This window comes from Doryrhamphus excisus, chromosome 10 (genome assembly GCF_030265055.1).
Source record: "Doryrhamphus excisus isolate RoL2022-K1 chromosome 10, RoL_Dexc_1.0, whole genome shotgun sequence".
In the NCBI taxonomy this organism is placed as follows: Eukaryota; Metazoa; Chordata; class Actinopteri; order Syngnathiformes; family Syngnathidae; genus Doryrhamphus; species Doryrhamphus excisus.
Window position 1 is genome coordinate 14,272,539 of NC_080475.1, and position 23,502 is coordinate 14,296,040.

The 23,502-nt window shown below is 41.4% G+C and overlaps 3 protein-coding genes and 1 long non-coding RNA gene across 9 annotated transcripts in view; 1 reads left to right on the forward strand and 3 right to left on the reverse strand.

The window, feature by feature from the left end:
* The window catches only part of LOC131137212 (plexin-B1-like), a 43,640-nt gene extending 41,189 nt beyond the window's left edge, over positions 1-2,451 (reverse strand). For 2 of the 3 annotated variants that reach the window (XM_058084893.1, XM_058084890.1), the window contains exon 1: positions 2,125-2,450. The gene's annotated coding sequence lies outside the window, so the exon portion shown is untranslated. Of the gene's footprint in view, positions 1-2,124 lie in introns of all 3 variants that reach the window. The other variant, XM_058084891.1, reaches the window with a different exon arrangement.
* A 255-nt stretch (positions 2,452-2,706) lies between these two features.
* On the forward strand, positions 2,707-8,062 carry zgc:171775 (STKc_p38 domain-containing protein). The gene is made up of 13 exons (XM_058085296.1): positions 2,707-3,212; positions 3,274-3,390; positions 3,997-4,126; positions 4,536-4,594; positions 4,771-4,882; positions 5,818-5,847; positions 5,977-6,024; positions 6,122-6,236; positions 6,314-6,385; positions 7,077-7,156; positions 7,244-7,322; positions 7,461-7,634; positions 7,700-8,062. The coding sequence occupies exons 1-13, from the start codon at positions 3,163-3,165 to the stop codon at positions 7,759-7,761; spliced, it is 1,128 nt and encodes a 375-aa protein (XP_057941279.1). The 5' UTR covers positions 2,707-3,162; the 3' UTR covers positions 7,762-8,062.
* Positions 3,756-5,578, reverse strand: LOC131137391 (uncharacterized). 2 transcript variants are annotated; one of them, XR_009131894.1, is made up of 3 exons: positions 5,523-5,578; positions 5,060-5,158; positions 3,756-4,572 (listed from the first exon to the last, which is right to left on the reverse strand). It is a non-coding gene; the product is annotated as an uncharacterized LOC131137391 (long non-coding RNA). The 2 variants fall into 2 exon arrangements; XR_009131895.1 differs by having other exon boundaries at positions 5,472-5,545.
* A 3,091-nt stretch (positions 8,063-11,153) lies between the features above and the next one.
* On the reverse strand, positions 11,154-15,247 carry LOC131136935 (keratin, type II cytoskeletal cochleal-like). Of its 3 annotated transcripts, XM_058084289.1 has the most exons (9): positions 14,683-15,244; positions 13,826-14,034; positions 13,698-13,758; positions 13,515-13,610; positions 13,261-13,425; positions 13,063-13,188; positions 12,776-12,996; positions 12,637-12,707; positions 11,154-11,861 (listed from the first exon to the last, which is right to left on the reverse strand). In XM_058084289.1, the coding sequence occupies exons 1-9, from the start codon at positions 15,130-15,132 to the stop codon at positions 11,671-11,673; spliced, it is 1,590 nt and encodes a 529-aa protein (XP_057940272.1). In that variant the 5' UTR covers positions 15,133-15,244; the 3' UTR covers positions 11,154-11,670. The 3 variants fall into 3 exon arrangements, with proteins under 3 accessions (XP_057940272.1, XP_057940271.1, XP_057940270.1); XM_058084288.1 differs by having other exon boundaries at positions 11,154-11,858; positions 13,063-13,425; positions 14,683-15,247; XM_058084287.1 differs by having other exon boundaries at positions 13,063-13,425; positions 14,683-15,247.
* Between the last annotated feature and the right edge of the window lie 8,255 nt (positions 15,248-23,502).

The following is a 23,502-nucleotide window of genomic DNA, read 5'->3' on the forward strand; positions in this document are numbered from 1 at the left end:
TGCAAATGAGACATAATCCATTCATATTTGGCCCTTTCCATATAAACAACAGCATTGGATGGCATCACTAAGGGCCCACATGCTCATTGTACTTTTAGCGGGTCCAATATCCTACAATCTGGTAAACTTGGAACTCCAACGACGAACCCTTAAGTGAGATACATATTTACCTCAACAGACAGAAGCCCCACCTGCTACTGTACAGTTGTCTCTCGCTACATTGCGGTTCCTTCACACATCTTCTCCATGAGCCATAGTTTCTCACTCTCTGGTTCTACCATATCTTACTTACTATGTGGAAATATGGGGTAATAACTATAAAAGCAATCTTCACTCACTAAATGTACTAAAAAAGGTCAGTAAGGATAATTCATAATGACGCCTACAGAGAACATACTAACTCCTTATTTCTAAAATCACAAATACTTCAACTTGCTCATATAGTTCATCTTCAAACAGCTAAAATAATGCATAAGTCTAAAAATAACCAATTCCCTAAAAATGTCATCCAATACTTCTCTACAGGAGGAGAAATATGATCTCAGGGAAGAACTACATTTGAAACACGTATATGCTAGGACTACGTTAAAAAGCCATAGCATTTCAGTATGTGGAATCAAACTATGGAATGGATTGAGTAAGGAAGTCAAACAATGCACAACGATGAGCCAATTCAAGAAACAATACAAGCAGTTGATGTTTGCTAAATACAAGGATGAAGAGTCTTGAACCAGTCATGATGTGCTATATATATCACTATATTGACACTTACTATGGTACCCGTTATGTCATTGGATGGTCATATTACCTTGTACTTCGGTACGAGGTGCATTATTAAAAAAAGAACAAACAAACAACCTTAAATTGTATTATGGAAAGCAGGAAGTGAACAAATTTAACAGTTACAGTTATTGTAAAAGTACCAGATGGAGGGGTAGGATTTAATAAGCTTTGCTTCTTCCTACTCCTTTTGGACATGTGGAACTGTGAACTGATTATGTGATGCATTCAATTGTAATCTGATGCATGTTCAAATGAAATAAAACCATTACCATTACCAAAGGTTCCTGACCCCTGCTATTGAGGTTTTATTTCGTGATGTTAAAACAGTTTTTTTTTGCATATCTAACACGGTATTTTAGTGAATATACAAAATAGTACATGCCATTGAGAAGCATGCAAGAACGACATGCGAGCTTCACCTACAACCACTTCTGGACAGCTGAGACAACAGCAACACGGCTGTCCCTCTGCACAGATGCTACCATCTAGTTTCAAATATCCTTTGCATGTGTCTATACTGAACCCAGCAAAAGCAGGATATTGCAGTAATTTTGTGCACTTTCTATCCCACAATCGGATCATTTAATGCTTGATGGTATCATGTGACCGGTGTGGACGGCGATCATTGCTTTTGACACAACGGAGCAGGAGAATGAGCGTGCTGGAAAATCATCAACGTGACACGTTAGTACTGTCAGTGGTGAAGCCAGAAACTTTTCAAATGGGGTGGCAACTGTCTAGATGGTCAGTGGGGTGGCCCGGAAACACGGAGTACTGTTGACACAAACCAGTGACACATTTTTAGTTCAAATGTGTGCTAGATTGGGCAGACTGATAATTGCTTTCCACACAACAGAATGGAAGAGGTGAGTGTGAAGTGTTCAACTTCACATCCTGGTTTTGGCATTGCATAATCTGTTGCAGGTATGATACTTAGGTATGATTTTTATTTTATTATTTACTTTCTTTGTATGTCCCCTCCTTAACCAGCTAATTCCCAGTGGTGCTCCCAATACATCTCAATATAAACTGCAACAGGAGGGATATAGCAAACTCCCTTATTGCTAGCAGGTGAACATAGGGGTTGGCATTCGGTGCACACATTCCTTTGTCAGCTGACAAAAGAGGGTGTCCATCCAAAGTGTGTGTGTGTATTTGCACAAGATGCATTGAAAAACTGCAAAAGACTTAAACATCAACAATTGCTTGGACAGTCCTGATACAGATAAAAATCCAAATTAATTTAAAAAAGAGTGGGATTGTGAATGCAGATAAATATCGACGCAAAAAAGTTTCTCTTCTCTTTTTTAAGTCATTGTTTCGTTTCAAAGTAGATCTTACCTGTAATTGAGGTGAAGAATTGGGGTCACTGGCTGTCCATGATGATGTCGCGGAGACAAGCAACGGATCCCAAACTACTAGAGTAATCAAAGTAGATCCACTTTCACTTTTCACGGCACTTAAAAGACGCCTCAAACGGCAGGGAAGTCACTTATTTAAATATTGGACACTAGCTCAGGTGCGTCCGAAAGGCGTGCTACTCAGAATGTGTCAATGACACAGATTACTTCTTCATTGGTGAGCGTTCACCAGCCTCAATGAGACCCGAGGTCAAGTCATACTCGATATGACAGGGCGGGACAGGAACAGATATGTGCAGACTTTCAAAGTAAAATCCAACACAAATCAGTCCGATCTTTAAGATTGTTTGATCAGCTGAATTTAACAGGCATCTTATTTAACTACACCATTACAAAAGGGGCTCCAAAGTTTTCACAAAAACAAACGAAATAAGCCACCAAATACGTATTCAATAATGCTCTTATTGTGAAATGATCAACCAGATTCCGTTTTAACTGACTTGATGCATAACGGCAACTTTTTTTAATCGTTTTATCAGTTTAGCCACCAGTATTTATGTGGCGAGGCTCAAAAATATAAAAATCATATCTTGTGCCCCCACAAACGTTATTCTAGTGTAGTCTGGTTATTAACATTAACTTTAAAATATATATTTTTAACTTTCGACCCGGCTCAAAAGTTAGCTCATTATTAGGATGCTGCAACTATTGAATATATGAAAATAATTAACCTAATATATAGACACATTTAAATGAAGGAATACACCGGTCTGCCACGTTTCATGTTGTAATTTTCAACACTAGCTTATGCCCCCCTCTGCTGGCCAGTAGTGGCATAACCGCAACTTATAGCAGACTTATGTCACTTATGGAGTAAAAGCATATTAGTCAATGTAAAGTTTAGACATTATTAATATTATTGAACATAGCGGGGAGGCCCTGACTTCCCTCTCCATGCCAGGAACCATTGCAGAAGCCACCTTATATAAGGGGGCGTGGTCTGTTGGGGGGTGGGGGCATGTCTTTTTCCCCTCCTCCAACCTTTGCTTCCACTCTCTTACCTGTCAGGTAATAACAGTTTATGTATGAGTACCAGAGTGGACATTTTCACAATGGATTCTCCGCCTAGGGAATGTGCGGTCAGGCCCGGCTTTCAGAGAGTGGAAGTCCAGAAGACAACCTGGGAAGTCCCTCACAGATATACTGCGCTGCGGTCTGTAGGCTCAGGTGCCTATGGGACAGTCTGGTGAGTAACCGGGATGCGGGATAATACTACACATATCACAGTTTGATGTATATACTGTGTGTTGATCTTCATCTAATGTACTGCATTTTTATTAATCTACCTCATAGAGACAATTGACAAAAATACTTCATGTTGGTATGCCCTCACGTGCCATTAAGACAAAAAAGGTTACTAATTTAAAAGCTCTTTAAACCATGTTGACTATCTATATACCCAATGTGTGCATTCCACTCCATGCACCATCAGCTATCTCCTATCTGCAAACAGAAGCACTATTGTGTGCCTCAGGCAAGTCAGCAAGTCAATGCAGGTCTACTGATATGCAAGAATCTCCTCTGCAAACAAGAGGAGCACTTAAGGCGGAAGAAGACCACATATCTAACGATAAACCACCACTAATGGCTGACAGGTTTAAAATTGCTGTCTTAGTCATATACACTGACCTATACAGTACATCAGGTATACTATACTTTAGTCAGTTATATGTACAGTTATAATACTATTAGTTTAACAATAGAGTTATTTTGTTTTTCTTGCAAGAGTCATTATACACAGAAGTTATATATATGTATATCTTGCGTCATTTAATGTAAAATTGCGTGTCAGCTCTGCCATAGACCAGAACACTAAGGAGAAGGTTGCTATCAAGAAGCTGTATCGTCCTTTCCAGTCCCTCATCCACACCAAACGAGCCTACAGAGAGCTCAGGCTGCTTCGTCATATACAACATGAAAATGTAAGTAAAAAAAAAATAGGGAATTTAGATTGAAGGTACAGTATTCAAGGGCAAAGTTGACACATAATCTCATCCCAGCTTCAGGGCCAAGATGGGAGTGTTGTTTGTTGTTGTTGAGCCCACATCCGTTCATGCAGTGTTCCTGCTTGTGAAGACAGGCTTTACTGTAAACAATGTATTATATAGTTATATAAAATATACTGTAAAGTCCGGGAAAAATCTGGGAAAACTGGAGTATTCGGAGAAAACCCATGCTCCTGACTGTGTGGCCAACATGCTAACCACTCACCACCATGCAGCCCCATAAAAAAATACATAACCTCAATCCTGCCTCTTGGAAGTCAACCAGTGTTGGGTCTTCAATGCATGAGGAGAATTATCTAACTGAGATGTCTTTGCTCCTCCAAAGGTGATATGTCTCCTTGACGTCTTCACACCTGATTCCTCTGTGGAGAAATTCCAAACTTTGTGAGTTTGCAAAAACATTCTTCTGTTATTTGTCACAGCTTGTCGAGACATTTTCAAAATATGTATGCATACAGTATGTGTGTCGGAGAGGTTCACGATGTTATCTGCAAGCTTATTCATGTCTATGGTTGGATTGTTCCTCATCTTTTCCCCCTTTCTTTTCCACATATTTACAGTTATATGGTGATGCCTTTTGTAGCGCGAGATCTGGGTCACATCATGAAGAAGCGGAGGTTAACCGACCGTATCATCACATACCTGTTCTACCAACTTCTTAGAGGACTTAAAGTACGTGATTTTCTTATGGTATTTACATGTACTAGCAACGTCACTGTCACACATCATGTGTTATGTTAACATATGTACTAGCAATAGCCAGCATATAGAAATAACAGGATGGAGACTCCTGTCAGCACACTTCTAAACCAGAACTGGACCTATTCTGCTCTCACAACACGTACTTACAGTAGCTCTGTGTAGCTAGACAGATAAGATAACAACATGCAGGAAGGAGGGGAAGCTCTTTTGGATCCCTTTTTTGTCCTCTTTTCCTCACTTTATAGTCTGCAAGACAGCAAAAACAAACATAAAGTAAATATTCTAAAGTAACATCCTTTGTGAGATGTAAATAAATATGAAAAGTTCAGTGATTTGACGTTATCAACACATAACCACAATAAACAACACTTGTAAATGTCACTAACAGACGTAATCGTAATTAAGACGTAGCTCTGTCGACATCCGCTGGACGAATTAAACATTACACGTTACCAACACATTTCCCCGTGAGAACAAGCCAATGATAACAACACGATCATAAATAATGAAATGCATCACTGAATATTCAAATCCAAAGCAAAACAATATATATTCTCACAGAGTAAAAGACCACGTTTTCGTGACGAAGCTCTCACGTGTGATTGTTTACCTTACTACTGTCTGATATGTCCGTCACTCAAAAAGGTCCGATTAGAAACAATGACTGAACTACTAGAGCGGAAAAAGGACCTATTATCGTTTTACCACTTTTCTGACCTATAAATGTTGTTAGAATATTCTACTCATGTCAAACGATGCCAAAGTTTCAGCTAATGAGGTTTGAGCGTTTGTAAGTAAGCTTTGCTTTGCTAAAAATGTGTTAATGCAAATATTTCCAGATTTCTCTTGTATCTTAACCTGGTTTCAGCAAAATGTCCTTTAATTTGTGCTTTCTCTCTTTACAGTACATCCATTCTGCAGGAATTATCCATCGGGTTTGTACTTTTAATAATAATATGGCATTTATTCTCATACTTAATAAGTTTGCTTATTATATTGGTAATACTCTAACGTTTTACTCCAATTAGTGTCAATTATTTCAATACTGTTTGATTTGATTTTAGGACCTGAAACCCGGTAACCTCGCTGTAAACGAAAACTGTGAACTCAAGGTACTAAATAAATTCAAAATGATGAGTAAAGTATTTCAATTGCAATGTTTTTGCTGGGTTTTAACAAGCTCTTGATGTTTGATTGTGTATTTGTCAGATACTAGACTTTGGTCTAGCTAGGCAGACGGAGAGTGAGATGACTGGCTATGTGGTGACCCGCTGGTATCGAGCGCCGGAGGTCATATTCAACTGGATGCACTACAGTCAGACAGGTATGATAATGTTTACTAACCAGACATTTTTTTTAAATTATTTTAATGACAGCAAATTTTATCTCTGTGAATCACAGTGGATGTCTGGTCTGCCGCCTGTATCCTGGCCGAGATGATCACTGGCCATGTTCTGTTTCCTGGTCACGACAGTATCCTCAAACACGGCGTGCACAGACAACAATGAGTAAAACTGTGACGATAACCATAGAATAGAATTGAACTGTGAATTATAGTGAAATATGACCAAAACAAATCACATCAATGCATTCATTAGGCTAATATTGCGGCTGCATGGCAATACGCGGTCACGTGGTTAGCGCGCAGACCTCACAGCTAGGAGACCTGGGTTCAATTCCACCCTCGGCCATCTCTGTGTGGAGTTTGCATGTTCAAACCCGTGCATGCGTGGGTTTTCTCCGGGTACTCCGGTTTCCTCCCACATTCCAAAAACATGCTAGGTTAATTGGCGACTCCAAATTGTCCATAGGTATGAATGTGAGTGTGAATGGTTGTTTGTCTATATGTGCCGTGTGATTGGCTGGCCACCAGTCCAGAGGTGTACCCCGCCTCTTGCCCAAAGACAGCTGGGATAGGCTCCAGCACGCACAAGCGGTAGAAAATGAATGAATGAATGCTAATATTGCTGAAAACATAGCTAATGGCTTTGGTTTTACTTCATTTTAGTTTTATTTAGTTTCATTACACTATGTTTAGCCTCTCTTTATACACATATAACATATATGACAGTTATTCATGTCAAAAGGTAACTTCAGATCTTACCTATACAGGTCATGGAGCTTACAGTTTATAATTCAATGCTTCCCTAACCATGCTGTCTAGGTATTGATCAACTAAAAATGATCCTCCATTTGACCGGAACGCCAGACGCCTCCTTGGTGGGGAAGATGCAGAGTAAAGACGTACGTTTTTTTATTCATATCTGGCACAAAGTGTATTAGTGCACACTGTCTACACCTTAAGCTAATGTGTAAGCACACGTTCTCCAGGCACAATCATATGTTCAAGGTCTTCCTACGCAAAAGAAGAAGAACTTCAAGGAGGTGTTCGATTGTATTGAGGACAATGGTGGGTGGACATGATTTTATATATATATATATATATGTCCAATGTGGTTATATATACTAAGACTTTCTCACGGATTGCATTTGAAAGACAAAATGAGTTGGTGGTTTAGATTTTTCTTTGCATTTTGTGTTCCTGCAGCTGTGTCACTATTGGAGGGTATGTTGCAGCTGGATCCTGACACCAGGCTAACAGTTAAACAAGGACTTTCGCACCCATTCTTGGCTGAATATCACGACACAGAAAGCGAACCAGACTCTCAGCCTTATGACGACTCCTTCGAGAGCCTTGAGCTCGCTATCGGGGAGTGGAAGAGTAAGTGCGACTGTTAAATATAATATATTGTGTATATGATAATTATGTTTTTTTCATTTTCTCAGGTCTAATCCATATGGAGATCATGACATTTGACCCTGATGATCCCAGTAAGACGGCCATATAGCCATACAACAGTTACCTTAAATTAAAGTAAAAAAGACAGCGGTATCGATCCCTACATATGTGTGTAACCCTCTCAAGGTTACTTCCAAGGTACTACATTTTTTATCAATGTACAAGATGTAAACACAGATAGCAATATTAACAAATTCTGTTCTCTGTTCTGAAAAAATGTCAGAATTTTGTTCTTAGATAGTGCTGTATATTTACACTGCATATTAATATATTGCTTTGTCAGCACCACTACTGTATCCACCACAAATAAGCTCAATATCAATACTTGATATAAATGTATAACATTGTAACACTTTGTTTGTCTGTGTTCCTACGTCCTTATATGATCCATTATCATGTCACCATGTTCATTCATTCATTTTCTACCGCTTTTCCTCACGAGGGTCGCGGGGGGTGCTGGAGCCTATCCCAGCTGTCTTCGGGCGAGAGGTGGGGTACACCCTGGACTGGTCGCCAGCCAACCACAGGGCACATATAGACAAACAACCATTCACACTCACATTCATACCTATGGACAATTTGGAGTCGCCAATTAACCTAGCATGTTTTTGGAATGTGGGAGGAAACCGGAGTACCCGGAGAAAACCCACGCATGCACGGGGAGAACATGCAAACTCCACACAGAGATGGCCAAGGGTGGGAATTGAACCCTGGTCTCCTAGCTGTGAGGTCTGCGCGCTAACCACTAGACCGCCGTGTCACCATGTTGTTTTATTCAATTAATCTAAAGCCCATGATTATTCTCAAATTAAATTACATGTTTATATGATAAGAATGTTAGATTCATCACCAAGGTTACACAAATGCACTGCTGAGATCCAAACAGTTTGACCAGAAAGCACAGTGGAAGCATAAGACATGGAAGCACAGCTAAAAGGCAAGGAAATGTGACAATCTGGCAACACAAGACACCTTAAGTAGTCCCTGGGGAATTGGCTGCAGGTGTGCCAGGGTAGCTCCTCCCATGAGGTTCAGGGTGCACTTCCACCAAGGGAGAGACAGGAGGCAGCAGAGCAGCAGAAATGTACCTGCAGGGAACCCACCGGTTTAAATATGTAAAATTTACAACTATTAGCCGTCCTGCAAAGAATGCTGCCAGCATGAAATACTCCCAGTAAAGGATGCTGGGAAACGGGGAGTGCTCCTAGCAATGCTTCAATACAGTTCTAATAATAACACATTTAAACCAGTAACAAAATGCATTTTATGTTATATATTGGATTTATGAGCCGTACGGTGGATGAGTGGTTAGCATGCAGGCCTCACAGCTAGGAGACCATAGTTCAATTCCACTCTCTGTGTGGAGTTTGCATGTTCTCCCTGTGCATACGTGGGTTTCCTCCGGGTACTCCGGTTTCCTCCAATTGTCCATAGGTATGAATGTTAGTGTGAATGGTTGTTCGTATATATGTGCCCTGTGATTCGCTGGCCACCAGTTCAGGGTGTACCTCGCCTCTCGCCCGCAACCCTTGTGAGGACAAGCAGTAGAAAATGAATGAATGAATGCTAATATTGCTGAAAACATAGCTAATGGCTTTGGTTTTACTTCATTTTAGTTTTATTTAGTTTTATAACACTATGTTTAGCCTCTCTTTATACACATATAACGTATATGACAGTTATTCATGTAAAAAGATAACTTCAGATCTTACCTATACAGTTCATGAAGCTTATATTTTATAATTTGAGCCTATGTGCCTTGTGATTGGCTGCCGACCAGTTCAGGGTGTACCCCGCCTCTCGCCCGAAGACAGCCGGGATAGGCTCCAGCAGGTTAAACGGTAGAAAATGAATGAATATTGGATCTGCCTCCCCTCACTTCTAACTACAACAACATCAACTGTGTCATTAAATGATGTGGATCTTTTACTGGATCTTATTAGACTATGCAAGTGTATCTAAGACATCTTTTTATTTAACAAATGGGTGTAGCACCTCATTCCTTGGCTGCAAACAAGCTTTGGTGGCAAGGTCTTTTGCATAGCAATGTTTTTTTTTTTTCTACATTCGCTACCAAATAATACCTGTACTGTAGGGATTTGACTCCCTTATATAACATGGCTTCTTTTGCTGTGTGTTTAATGTCTTGTATCTGACACTTCATGTTGTATTTGTCATGAGGTGTGCCTGAGAAACTCCCAATTAAAATCCACTTTCTTTACCTCGAGTGACCCAGTTGCTGAAGTGATGAGTGATGGAGATGAGTGAGGATTTCATCTGTCAAGTCTGGATGTCAAATATGAATCCATGTGGATTTTTTTAGAATCTTTTAAACACCTTTGTTGTGATTTACATACCAGACAATAATCTGACTTGACAGTGAAGATGACACCAGATGATGAGACACTTTTTTTTCAATATAATATAATATAATATACATAATAGTCAGTGGTGGCTAAGGTAACATGGGTTACATATGTTGGCTGATAACACAGGTGCATCTCTATAAATTACAATATTGTGCAAAAGTTAATTGCTCACCAAAAGGTCAAAGAATATTTGCATCAACCGTTAGTATTTTATAACATGATACCTCTATTGACAAATTACCACCAAATAGAATATTGACCACACTTTCCAGAAATGTGTTTTTGTCTTATTCCATGAATATTACTCCTCTCTCAATATGTTAATTTTCAAAATACTACATTTCCATCAATACTATAACAGGAATTACAGAATTATTTACTGTATTTTCTGGACTATAAGTCGCTCCAGAGTATAAGTCGCAAAAGGCCAAAAATTCATAATTAGGTAGAAAAAAACATACATATGTCGCATTTTTTGCAGGTAGTTCTAACAATAATAAAAGAATAGAGAACAGGCTGAATAGGTGTATATGCTAACACAATGGTTATTCATTCATTCATTTCCTACCGTTTATTCTCACAAGGGTCGCTAGGGTGCTGGAGCCTATCCCAGCTGTCTTCGGGCGAGAGGCGGGGTACACCCTGGACTGGTCGCCAGCCAATCACAGGGCACATATAGACAAATAACCATTCACACTCACATTCATACCTATGGACAATTTGGAGTCGCCAATTAACCTAGCATGTTTTTGGAATGTGGGAGGAAACCGCAGTACCCGGAGAAAACCCATGCATGCACGGGGAGAACATGCAAACTCCACACAGAGATGGCCGAGGGTGGAATCGAACCCTAGTCCTCCTTGCTGTGAGGTCTGTGCCGCCCCAATGGTTATTCAGATACACAAAAAATAAACATGAACAGAAAAGGTGTCCAGTGTTTATGTAACATAAACAGTTTTTTCATTTATAAGTCGCTCTGGTGTATAAGTCGCAGGAACTGCCAACCTATGCAAAAAAGTGCGACTTACAGTTCGGAAAATACAGTAATTAAAAATAACCAAATACACCAAACTCATTGAAGCTCAGCTTTATTCCAGATGGATTTAAGACCAATGTTTATTTTTCCATTCAGAGTAAAGTGGAAATTGATGCAAAATGAGTGTTGCATGTGGAGCTTTTAGCAAAAAATAGTGAAGTACTGCGTGTGACTGCCATGTATACACTTAACACGTACGTCTAAACAAAAGAGCACCACACAGTGATTTCATTTTGCGAGGACCTCTTTATGTCATACATGTTAGCGTGTGATGATTATAGTTGCATTGCTGTTGGTGTCCTCTGTCATGATACTACAAGTATGATCTTGTCTACAGGACAGTGTGACTTGCAACTAAAAGGCAGTCACAAGTACAAGAGAGGACTGATTTGTGTTATCATGACTCAACCTCTGCTTGATGAAACCTCTCTGACTCTAAGAACTAAAAAAAGAACAGGAAATGTGTCTATATGAAGTATGCTATAGAAGCTATGGAAGGTTTTTGAGGGGTGGTTTTTGATGGTGAACAGGAGAGGCCAATATGGTTCTGGTCTTAACGGCGAGAGATGCTGGTTCTTGATGTCATCATTGTGCTGCTGCTGCTGCTGCTGCTGCCGCCGCCCATGCCACCGTAGCCACCGGACATGTTGCTGCTGTAGCTCATGCCCATTCCGCCCCCAGTGCCCATGCCGCCTCCAAAGCCCATTCCCATTCCCATTCCGCCTCCTGCGCCAGCGCCACCTGCTGATGGGAATAAAACAGACAAGATATGAGTTCACATTGTGTGTGAGTGACAGAATGAAAATTATTTACAATTAACTTTATTTATAAATTGTTGCATGATACAAGCTCAATTTATTTATCCATCCATCTTTATGCCATTTCTCCTCACTAGGATCACAGGTATGCTGGAGCATACCCCAGCTGTCTACTGGTCGCCAGCCAATCACAGGGTACATATCGACAAACAACCATTCACACTCACATTCATACCTATGGACAATTTGGAGTCGCCAATTAACCCAACATGTATACACAAACATGCAAACTCCAGAAAGAGATCTCCATGGTAACCACTTGGTCACCATGCGGCTATATTTATCCAATCTACTTATAATTCTCTATAACCAGCTGCACACCTGCCGTATACGTATGTTGCGCTAACCGGGTCTGGGCAGCGAACTTTGTAAATTTCATAAGCAGCGCAGTCTGGCGCAGAGCCGCGCACCCACGCCTCCATCCCTCCCACCAATGCAAGTGGCACAGAGGGAGGAGAGAATGTGTGAGAAAGTTTAATATAACTAATCAAATGAACGCCTCCTCCTGGGACATGTCATTTGTTCCTGGCAGTTTTATTAAACATAGCAGCAGGCTAATCCAGAGCATCTTGCTTGATTTCTAGTTATGAGACAAGGTTACTGAATGAATGAATTTTGTAATTGTATGACTATGTATCCAGTATTTATATTAAACGATATTAAATATTGTATTTAGTAACAGAAAGAAAAAAGTCCCATACCATAGCCGCCGCCGCCGCTCGATCCTGAGGATTGTATGTGAATGGTTGCATTTGCCCCGCCTGCACTAATCCTGCAGAGAAGGTCCAAAATTGGTTTAACACAATGTACTTTTAGGAAAAGATGACAAAAGTTGTGTACCTCTGTTCCTCGCCCTCCAGCAGTTTCCTGTAGGTGGCGATCTCAATATCAAGAGTCAGCTTGATGTTCATGAGTTCCTGGTATTCCTTGATCTGTTTCGCCATATCCTGTTTAGCTCTCTGCAGGGCCTCTTCCAGGTCCTTGATGCGGGCTTTGGCATCCTTCACCGCCAGCTCCCCGCGTTCCTCGGCCTCTGCGATCTGAGCCTCCAGGTTGGCACGCTGCAAATTACGAACGTTAGTGATGATGTATTCGGAATATGTAGTCTGGTAGAGCGTTGAACAAACCTGAGCCTTGACTGCGTCGATCTCGTTCTGGAGGCGGCTAATCAGACGGTTTAGTTCTGCGATCTCGTTCTTGGTGCTGCGGAGGTCATCTCCATACTGGCCAGCAGAGGCCTCCATTTCCTGATACTGGAGGCAGAATATGTGTTTTATATTCAGCCTGTGGGGTTTTGTAGTATTCCAAAGTATTCCAAAACCTACCTTCTGCTGATAACATGCTTCTGTGTCTTGTCGGCTGCGGTTGGCGATGTCTTCGTACTGAGCCTTCACCTCTGCAATGATGGTCTCCATGTCAAGGTTACGGCTGTTGTCCATCTCCACGACGACCGAAGTGTCCTTGATCTGGCTCTGAAGCTCACGCAGCTCCTAATATAAAAAGGCATAAAGGGTGTGAAGCTTGAAGGAGGTGAGGTCTTCCACCAAGTTGTTTAAAGATTGAGGTTTTCTTTACGTACCGCGTCGTAGATTGCTCTGAGGAAGTTAATCTCATCCTGGAGACTATCGATTTGTGCCTCAAGGTCGATCTTTCCCATGTAGGCATTATCAACCTCCTGTTGGTGGATGAGAAGATGCAATTAAACATACTTTTATTTTGCTTTCCAGCTGCAGAAATAGAGAAAAAAAGCTTCTTGTGCAACCTTCTTAATGAGAACAAATTCATTCTCCAGGGTACCACGTTTGGTGATTTCATCCTCATATCTGAAAAAGATGGACAAATCAGTTTGGGAACAACAGCCGAGCAACGGCGGCTTTCCGGTGTTCTTACTTGCACTTGAAGTCCTCCACAATTCCCTGCATGTTCTTCAACTCAGATTCCAGCTTGATCTTCTCGTTGCCGAGTCCATCCAGATGCCTACGCAGGTTGGCGATGTAGGCTTCAAACATGGCATCAATGTTTGAGCGGGTGGTGGTCTGCTCTTGTAGCAGTGACCATTTGGTTTCCAGCATTTTGTTCTGTTGCTCCAGGAAGCGCACCTAGGAAGGAGGAATTTCGAAAAAAAGGTTACAGTTTTGGCGAGGATACGCCATCTTGGCATTATGAAGGTATTTTTCTTTTGGTATCTCGGTGCCCTCGGTTAACAACATTTCAACCCCACCCAAAGAGGCTCTTAATGTAATTGTGTTGAAATGAGTGATGAGTAGTGGGAAAACATGTTTGGACTTTGGACCAGTTTGCCTGGGGGAGAAGGGGGGTGGGGGGTTGGAGCACATCCTTCTGTTTTGGGTGCCCCACCTCATCTGGCCCCTCCCCTTTTAACACACCTCACATATTTGCTCTTCTTTTGAGAATCCATGCAAAAACTGTCAAAATTGACCTAAGGTTACATTGTTGACTTTTATGCAGATGGTGTGGGATAAATTCCCAGTCCTTAGCTGACAAGTATTGAACCTACTCACAGATATCATCTGCTGCACTACTATAGGACTAGAGTTCAATAAGTTGTAACGTGATCACGCCTTGAGTTGACAGGCATCGTACATTGGATACGACTGCTATCGTGTTTCTGCCTGTACCTGGAAAACCAATGGTAAGGTTCCAGCAATGCTCATGGATGCTCAGTTAGATTGCATCAATCTTTCCACAAACTTGAAGGTTGTCTCTGGATATGAACGTATGCCTACCTTGTCAATGAAGCCTGCAAAGCGGTTGTTCAGAGTCTTGATCTGGTCCTTTTCTTGAAGACGCACGGTCTGGATGCTGGGATCGATCTTAAGATCCAGGGGAGCCAGAAGGCTCTGGTTGACTTGGACGTTGGTAATGTGGGGCACCACCATACCGTAACCTCCGCTAGATCCGAATCCGCTTCCGCTCATCGCATAACTTCCTCCACCGACAGAACCCATGCCAAAACTTCCACCACCACCACCACCACCCATGTTGGACCTAAGCATTGAGGAGCTAGACGCCATCACTGGTGTCGACCTGTATACAACTGCAGAGCTGGAACTGAAGCCCTGTTTGCTTCCGCCACCGCGGCCGCTAACGAGACCGCCAATGAGACTGCCGCCGCTGCTGCCGACAGACCCATAGCTGGTGGTCACGGTTCTGCTGGAACGCATGGACCTGGACATTTTCAAAGGAAAAAGGAGTGGCACAGAAAAAGAGAGAGGGTGCAAGGAGAGAGAGGTTCAGCAGAGCAGAGGGGCTCACTAAGAGGAGAGTCAAGTCCCTCTAAGTATCTTCTCCGTGTCTGTGAAGGCTTTTTATGGGCTTCTCACAGCGAAGGAGGTCCTCCTGAGCACCGCCGTCCTCCAATAACATTGGATGTACCTGCAGGGAGGCGGGCACGTGTGGGCTGTTGACAGGTAACACACCTGTAAAATGATACGGATGGGACACACCCGCATGGTCACAGCGGAATAGCTTCAGAGAAGCATATTGTTGGGATCATTGAAAAAAAAAGCTTATCCCAGCTGTCTTCAGGGCAAGAGGTGGGGTACACCCTGGACTGGTGGCCAGCCAATCACAGGGCACATATAGACAAACAACCATTCACACTCACATTCATACCTATGGACAATTTGGAGTCGCTAATTAACCTAGCATGTTTTTGGAATGTGGGAGGAAAACCGGAGTACCCGGAAAAAAAAACCCACACATGCACGGGGAGAACATGCAAACTCCACACAGAGATGGCCGAGGGTGGAATTGAACCCTGGTCTCCTAGCTGTGAGGTCTGCGCACTAACCACTCGACAACCGTGCAGCAATATTAGCATAATGAATGCAATTGATGTGATTTGTTTTGGTCATATTTCACTATAATTCACCGTTCGATTCTATTCTATGGTTATCATCACAGTTTTACTCATTGTTGTCTGTGCACGCCATGTTTATTATTGCTTCATCAATACAGTATCTTACAATTATCTAGCAATTATATAGTGTTGTACCCATGTATTTATATATTAATCTGCATGTATTTATTGATGTACTATCTATGTCATTATCATTACCATCATAATCAGTACTATTATTATTTACACGTTTCCATGCTACAGTTGGTTTTTAAATGTCATTTCTTTTTTCATACTTTCTTTTGTCCTTTCTTCAGGGTTGTTCATGCCACACTTTGTCAATTATGAATTCAGGCCATGTGTCCACAGAACATAAAAGACCCCCCACCAACCCTCCCAACGTGGGAGGAGTCCCCGGAGAAAACCTTGCCATGCACCGGGAGAACATGCAAATTCCACACACAGATGCCCGAATGGAGATTCGAACCCAGATCTTCCTGATCACCTGACTGAGCTGATTGGCGGAAGGATCGGCATTTTAAATATTGGTCGATACCGATCGGAGAACCCCTAATACAATACAGTGAGCGCACTTCACTGCCTTAATTCATATTATGAAACATTCATTCATTCATTTTCTATGCCGGTTGTCCTCACCAGGGTGACAGGGTATGCTGGTGCCTATTCCACTGGCCACTATTTAAACACTTGATGTAATAAATGTCAGTTTATGCATGACACAAGATTTCCTGCTGTGTCTCTACTTGTTGAAATTCAAAGTGTCTTCAGGTTTCCAAAATCTCCAAATCCTTCTTGTTGCTGCAGGGCAAGTGTCATACCCCGCAAGAAATAAATACCAGGGCTAGTTTTTTTTTCCCGTACAACCTTTTGTACCTGTGATATGATATATATGAGTTTATTCTTCAATATCTTTCCCATCAAAAATATACTCGTTATAAATGAGTAGCTGTTACGGATAATGAATTTTTGAGTACAAACATGAAACGAGTACACACTTTCTGAGAGACGTCTTGAGGTAACCTCGTTTTAGGGATTGAGCGATTCCACCACTATCTGTATCTGTATCATTGGATGTTTGCATGTATCATAAATATTACATAACAAAGTATTACAGATCACTTACACACATACACAGTACACACATAGCTGAATAATAATACATTTAGCAACTTCTGACCAATCCATGTCAATTTAAGACTTAAAATAATGTACATATTTAAGCCCAACCCATTCCTGGTTATACCACGCCCACTTCCTGTATATGCCCCACCCACGGAAAGTACAGATATACGTATACAGATAATTTAGATGCATGAACAGATACAAATATAGATAGTGGTGTACTCGTTCATACCTAATATCACCATTATTATTAACTGCATACGTATTTTAATGATGCTAGCAGGTAAATAGGGAAAAATAACATTTTTAATTTTGGACCCTCAGTTGTTTTACATGTAATTTCCGACAATTCCTGCAAAATTTTACCCAAATACATTCAGAACTTTTCAAGTTATTTTGAACACAAACAGACAAACAAGGAAACAGATGAACGCCTGCAAAAACTCCTACCTCTACGCTAACGCTAACCACTTTTTCATGTACTTTAAACATGAAGGCTAATATATGTATGACATGGTGATAACCTTTCCTGTCCGCACATGCAGTAGAATGTTTGCAGGCTGAGATGGTCTTCGTGAGAACTGTCACGGAGACACTATGGAGTTCACCCTGCTGAAACTTGCAGAACCAAAATGATCATTTTGAGTGAGTCCTGTAAAGCAATTGTCTGACTTAATGACGTTCTGCGTTGCTTTGCCATCACTTGCATGATATTGGAACGGACATTACTGCATGTTGAGCGAATAAATGATAAAAAAATCACATGATTTGCATGAGAGGCAGGGAGGACTTTCAATTTCATTCATTTTCTACCGCTTTTCCTCACGAGGGTCGCGGACAGTGCTGGAGCCTATCCCAGCTGTCTTTGGGCGAAAAGCGGGGTACACCCTGGACTGGTCGCCAGCCAATCACAGGGCACATATAGACAAACAACCATTCACACTCACATTCATACCTATGGACAATTTGGAGTCGCCAATTAACCTAGCATGTTTTTGGAATGTGGGAGGAAATCGTAGTACCATGAGAAAACCCACGCATGCACGGGGAGAACATGCAAACTCCACACAGAGATGGCCGAGGGTGGAATTGAACCCTGGTCTCCTAGCTGACTCGACCGCCGTGCCGCGACTTTCAATTTATTAAATTAAATTAAATTGCATTAAATTTGTGCAGACCTGCCAACAATTTGTCAAATTTGGAATACATTAAAACACACCGTTTTCACAGGAACCATGAAATCCAAATAAATACAGCTGAATAGGTGCAGATTCTGGAAGAACTAGAACGCTTTTTGTGCTGGTTATTGTGTGTAACTGCTATATAGAAGTCCAAAACGCAATACAAATGCTTTGTTTTGCACCCAAAACTAACTAGACTCCTTAATTTCTATGGATTATGGATCAAGAAGGAAAAAAGGGATCACTGGTTGCATTTCCGTTGTTGCACAATGTGTGCACCAAGAATTAGAGCCCTTTTGGGTATCCTGAAGAAAGGGTTATAAATCAAACACAGAAGCTATGAATTTTAAAGGAGGATTATTTATGAAGCCATCAGTCTTTGATGGCGCCTTGCCTCTACCTGCTCGGTCTCACTGCACGAGAGAACTTGCTGAAGGCTTCAATTGTTATATAAGACTGACTGCAGCTGCATCAGCCTGCGGCGCAATAGAGAGCCACGTCTGCAAACAAGTGATCTCCATGATAACCTCACTGCATGGCGATGTTCCATGTACTAGAGCGGTGCTTTTACATACTGCAAATACATTTGAGGCTACTATATTTTCAACACAAAACGTGTTCCTGTGTTTTATTATCATTTTTGAACTTTCTTCATCAAGCACCTTAGGTTAGGGCTTGGCTTTTGGGTCAATTAATAGGCCTGATCTGTCATTAAAGAATGCAAAGCACCTCAAGGTAAAAAACCACACCTCTACACATATGAAAAAAATAACCCTTTATGGCTCCTTCATTCATTTCTTTTGCAGTTCGACCTGCTTTGACACTATTCACACTCACATTCACATCACAATTTAGAGGGGGTAAGTTAAGACGATTCCAAGGCCACTTCACTGTAAAGGGGCTCCAAAAACCTGAGATTTGTGATGAAATGTGATGTTTTTTTTCATGTAAACAGCAACACCCGGTCCACATAAAACCAAGTCCACATAAAATCCATACAGAAACGCATCACTGGGAGAAAATAATGTAATACACAAGTACTACAACTACCTGTGGTGCTATAAACAGACACACAAAAAGGACCACATGACACCAAAACTCTAGAAGAAGAAACAGGACAATACGTAAATACAGGACGATGTTGCTCTGTCACACTAATGTCTGAAAGATTTGATAGATTAAATGTCAGGTGATTATAAAAACACCAAACCAAGCAGGGTTAGTTGGTGCTTATGTGTCTTAAGTGAAAGAGTTGTTGATTTAGGTCCGCATTCTCTTATTCCTTTCATGGGAACTCACCATCACGAATGCCTTGTGATTACAACAACCAGTCATTTATTTGACAACTGACATAATCTTGGCTTTCTTAATGCTACATTCATCCAGTGTGTATTTGGAAGGCAATGATGCATTGATATGTACTGTAAATGTCTTCATTTAAAAGTGCTTCCTAACTATGTACCCTATAATGAAGTCAGTCCCTCTGTGACATCACAAAGGAGCAGTTTAGCCACGCCTTTTAAAACTGGGCATTTTGAGCCATTTCAACCTTCTTTCGGGGGTTAACTTCCAAATGCGGAAACCTCATTATGTGAAACTTTGGCATCATTTATCATGAGAATACAATATTCTAAATACATTTATAGGTCAGAAAAGTGGAAAAATAGTCCTGGGAATAGGGCTCAAGGCTAAAATTCCATACCTTTTGGCATGTCTGTCACACAAAAAGCGACCACTTTGGGTGGTCGCTTTGAATGGTAATGGTTTTATTTCATTTGAACACGCATCAGATTACAATTGAATGCATCACATAATCAGTTCACAGTTCCACATGTCCAAAAGGAGTAGGAAGAAGCAAAGCTTATTAAATCCTACCCCTCCATCTCGTACTTTTACAATCAGTAACTGTTACATTTGTTCACTTCCTGCTTTCTTAATACAGTTTAGGGTTTTTGTTGTTGTTGCACATCATGACTGGTTCAAGACTCTTCATCCTTGATTTAGCAAACATCAACTGCTTGTATTGTTTCTTGAATTGGCTCATCGTTGTGCATTGTTTGACTTCCTTACTCAATCCATTCCATAGTTTTATTCCACATACTGAAATGCTATGGCTTTTTAACGTAGTCCTAGCATATAAGTGTTTCAAATGTAGTTCTTCCCTGAGATCATATTTCTCCTCTCTTGTAGAGAAGTATTGGATGACATTTTTAGGTGATTGGTTATTTTTAGCCTTATGCATTATTTTAGCTGTTTGAAGATGAACTATATCAGCAAGTTGAAGTATTTGTGGTTTTAGAAATAAGGAGTTAGTATGTTCTCTGTAGGCGGCATTATGAATTATCCTTACTGACCTTTTTTGCAGTACATTTAGAGAGTGAAGATTGCTTTTAAAGTTATTAGCTCATATTTCCACACAATAAGTAAGATATGGTAGAACCAGAGAGCAATAAAGAGTGTGGAGTGATTTCTGATTGAGAACTAATTTTGTTTTGAATGATGTAATAATCAGCTAGGAGACCAGGGTTCAATTCCACCCTTGGCCATCTCTGTGTGGAGTTTGTATGTTCTCCCCGTGCATGCGTGGGTTTTCTCCGGGTACTCCGGTTTCCTCCCACATTCCAAAAACATGCTAGGCTAATTGGCGACTCCAAATTGTCCATAGGTATGAATGTGAGTGTGCATGGTTGTTTGTCTATATGTGCCCTGTGATTGGCTGGCGACCAGTCCAGGGTGTACCCCGCCTCTCGCCCGAAGACAGCTGGGATAGGCTCCAACACCCCCGCGACCCTCGTGAGGAAGAAGCAGTAGAAAATGAATGAATGAATGATGTAATAATGCATTTACTTTTCCCACTGAGGATCTGCCAGCACAGTCCCAAAGATTGACTGGTCGGCTGCAATTAACAAGGTGGTAATCCCTGGTTTAGATGCTTCATGTCTTACTCATCCATGACGTCCATGCAATGACTTTTGCACCACCAAACTACTCTGCAGGTTCTCCATCCTCAAATGTTACCTCTTTCTCATTAGCTGAGCTATGGTGTCTTCTTGCCTGGACCTGTTTTCTGCAGCCTTGGCAAAAAAAAAAAGTCAGCTTAGCCCACAGGCAGCAGTCAGCGAAGAATGTAGGCTGAAAAAACAGCACTGAGTCTAATCAAAATTGACATTTGAAACAAAGACAGCAATGAGAAGCGCATGCGCACGTCTAATTGCTAAGAAACACACGCTGGACAACATCATTAAAAAAATTTGCCCATCCATCACTAGCATTTTTGGTTCCACCCACACTTTTTGCACACAAGGTGGAGCATCACCCGCCCACATGAATGTGAACAACTTTCATACCTTATAAGGAAATTTAGCTCCTCATGTCGTGAAAAGCTCCACCAAGATGATCAACCTTCAACGATAGTATCAGAGCTGTACAAAAGGAGAACACTGTGTGCGCGAGGCTATTCTACAATGGGAAGGTTAACACCGGACACTCACTTTGCCCACCAATGTTGTTCATTCATTCATTCATTTTCTACCGCTTATCCTCACGAAGGTCGCTGACGGTGCTGGAGCCTATCCCAGCTGTCTTCGGGCGAGAGGTGGGGTACACCCTGGACTGGTCGCCAGCCAATCACAGGGCACATATAGACAAACAACCATTCACACTCACATTCATACCTATGGACAATTTGGAGTCGCCAATTAACCTAGCATGTTTTTGGAATGTGGGAGGAAACTGGAGTACCCGGAGAAATCTCACGCATGCACGGGGATAACATGCAAACTCCACACAGAGATGGTCGAGGGTGGAATTGAACCCTGGTCTCCTAGCTGACTCGACCGCCGTGCCGTGACTTTCAATTTATTAAATTAAATTAAATTGCATTAAATTAGTGCAGACCTGCCAACAATTTGTCAAATTCGGAATACATTAAAACACGCCGTTCTCTCTGTTTTCTCCGTTTTCCGTTTACCCGGAGAAAACCCACGCATGCACGACGAGAACTCGGGTCGCCCTAGTTGTGAGGTCTGCGCGCTAACCACTCAACCACCGTGCAGCCCTCCATCACTGTTGTGTGGCAAGTAATTGTCGCTAAGTATTTCACACAGCACATCACACACTAGCATCAACATCACTAATATGATTATCTTATTATGGGATTCATTGTGGGATTGAGGTTTGTGTAGTTCTGCTATCTTATGTTCAAAAAAAGCACTAAAACATACCGAAACATATTTTCCCATGGGATATTAAACTAGTGGTGCGCGGATTAATACAATATCGATAATATTTCAGATTTTTAAAAAGGTTTCGGTATCGGCGATACTGTATGGACTTGGTATCAGATCGATACCAAATCTAGCATCATCACACACCTCTACATTAAACCATATCACCGCCCTTCATGAACATCGTTATGTGATTATTTGTATTTATCCACCTCTACTTCACATTTGACATAATCCCCTGCTAAATTACTCCATTCAAAAAACAAACACGCAAACCAACCGACTTTTAAGGGTTGGTTCTGTTTGTATAAAATAGTAAGATCAGTAATCCTCCTTCTGGGAAAGTACAACTACATTTAGGTGCATTCAGGTTTCTACATGCTGTGCTGCACCCTCATTGCATTCTTCTCTAAAGGTCTTCTGATAATTAGAAACTCCATCCATCCATTTTCTATATCGCTTATCCTCACTAGGGTAGCGGGCATGCCGGAGCCTATCCCAGCTGTCTTCGGGCGAGAGGCGAGGTCCATGTCAGCCAATCACAATGCACATATAGACAAACGCCCATTCACACCCACATATACTGTATTAATGTGACAATTTGGAGTAGCCAATTAACCTAGCATGTTTTTGGAATGTGGGAGGAAACCGGAGTACCCAGAGAAAACCCACGCACGCACGGGGAGAACATGCATACTCGACGTAGAGAAGGTGGAATCGAACTCCAGTCTCCTAGCTGTGTGGCCTGCGCCCTCACCATTTGTCTACCATGCAGCCTAAAGGTGAAACAATGAAATGTTCAAAAGCTGATTTTCAAAAAACAGGAATAAATTTGTGTTTTAAAACTTTTGAGATGTAGTGTGTGTTCTTTTTTTTTATGCTGGAATTCATTAGCTTGTGGGTGTCTCTAATGTTGTAACAGAACACTAATTTATGGGAAAATGTCACCCTCTGGTGGCCATTTGGATATAGCGCAACAACACAACGGGAGGCCGTTTAGGGCGAAACACATCAAACATCTGCACACACACTTACAATGTACTCAAACACACACTGATTTTTGGCACATATGCCCCGAAAAAGGGCAAAACACATCAACACACACTCATAATGGGTACACACGCACGTTAAAAATCCGACAACAAGCACATACAC

What these genes read in the sequence shown, in the direction of transcription:
- zgc:171775 (XM_058085296.1), top strand. Translation starts at nt 3,163, where the DNA reads ATGTCTTTTTCCCCTCCTCCAACCTTTGCTTCCACTCTCTTACCTGTC. An exon ending in AACTTCTTAGAGGACTTAAA is followed by an intron (nt 4,883 to 5,817) that starts GTACGTGATTTT and finishes CTCTCTTTACAG; the next exon opens with TACATCCATTCTGCAGGAAT. An exon ending in CGATTGTATTGAGGACAATG is followed by an intron (nt 7,323 to 7,460) that starts GTGGGTGGACAT and finishes GTGTTCCTGCAG; the next exon opens with CTGTGTCACTATTGGAGGGT.
- LOC131136935 (XM_058084287.1), bottom strand. Translation starts at nt 15,132, where the DNA reads ATGTCCAGGTCCATGCGTTCCAGCAGAACCGTGACCACCAGCTATGGG. An exon ending in TTGCAGGCTTCATTGACAAG is followed by an intron (nt 14,035 to 14,682) that starts GTAGGCATACGT and finishes CCTCCTTCCTAG; the next exon opens with GTGCGCTTCCTGGAGCAACA. An exon ending in GAGCGGCGGCGGCGGCTATG is followed by an intron (nt 11,862 to 12,636) that starts GTATGGGACTTT and finishes TATTCCCATCAG; the next exon opens with CAGGTGGCGCTGGCGCAGGA.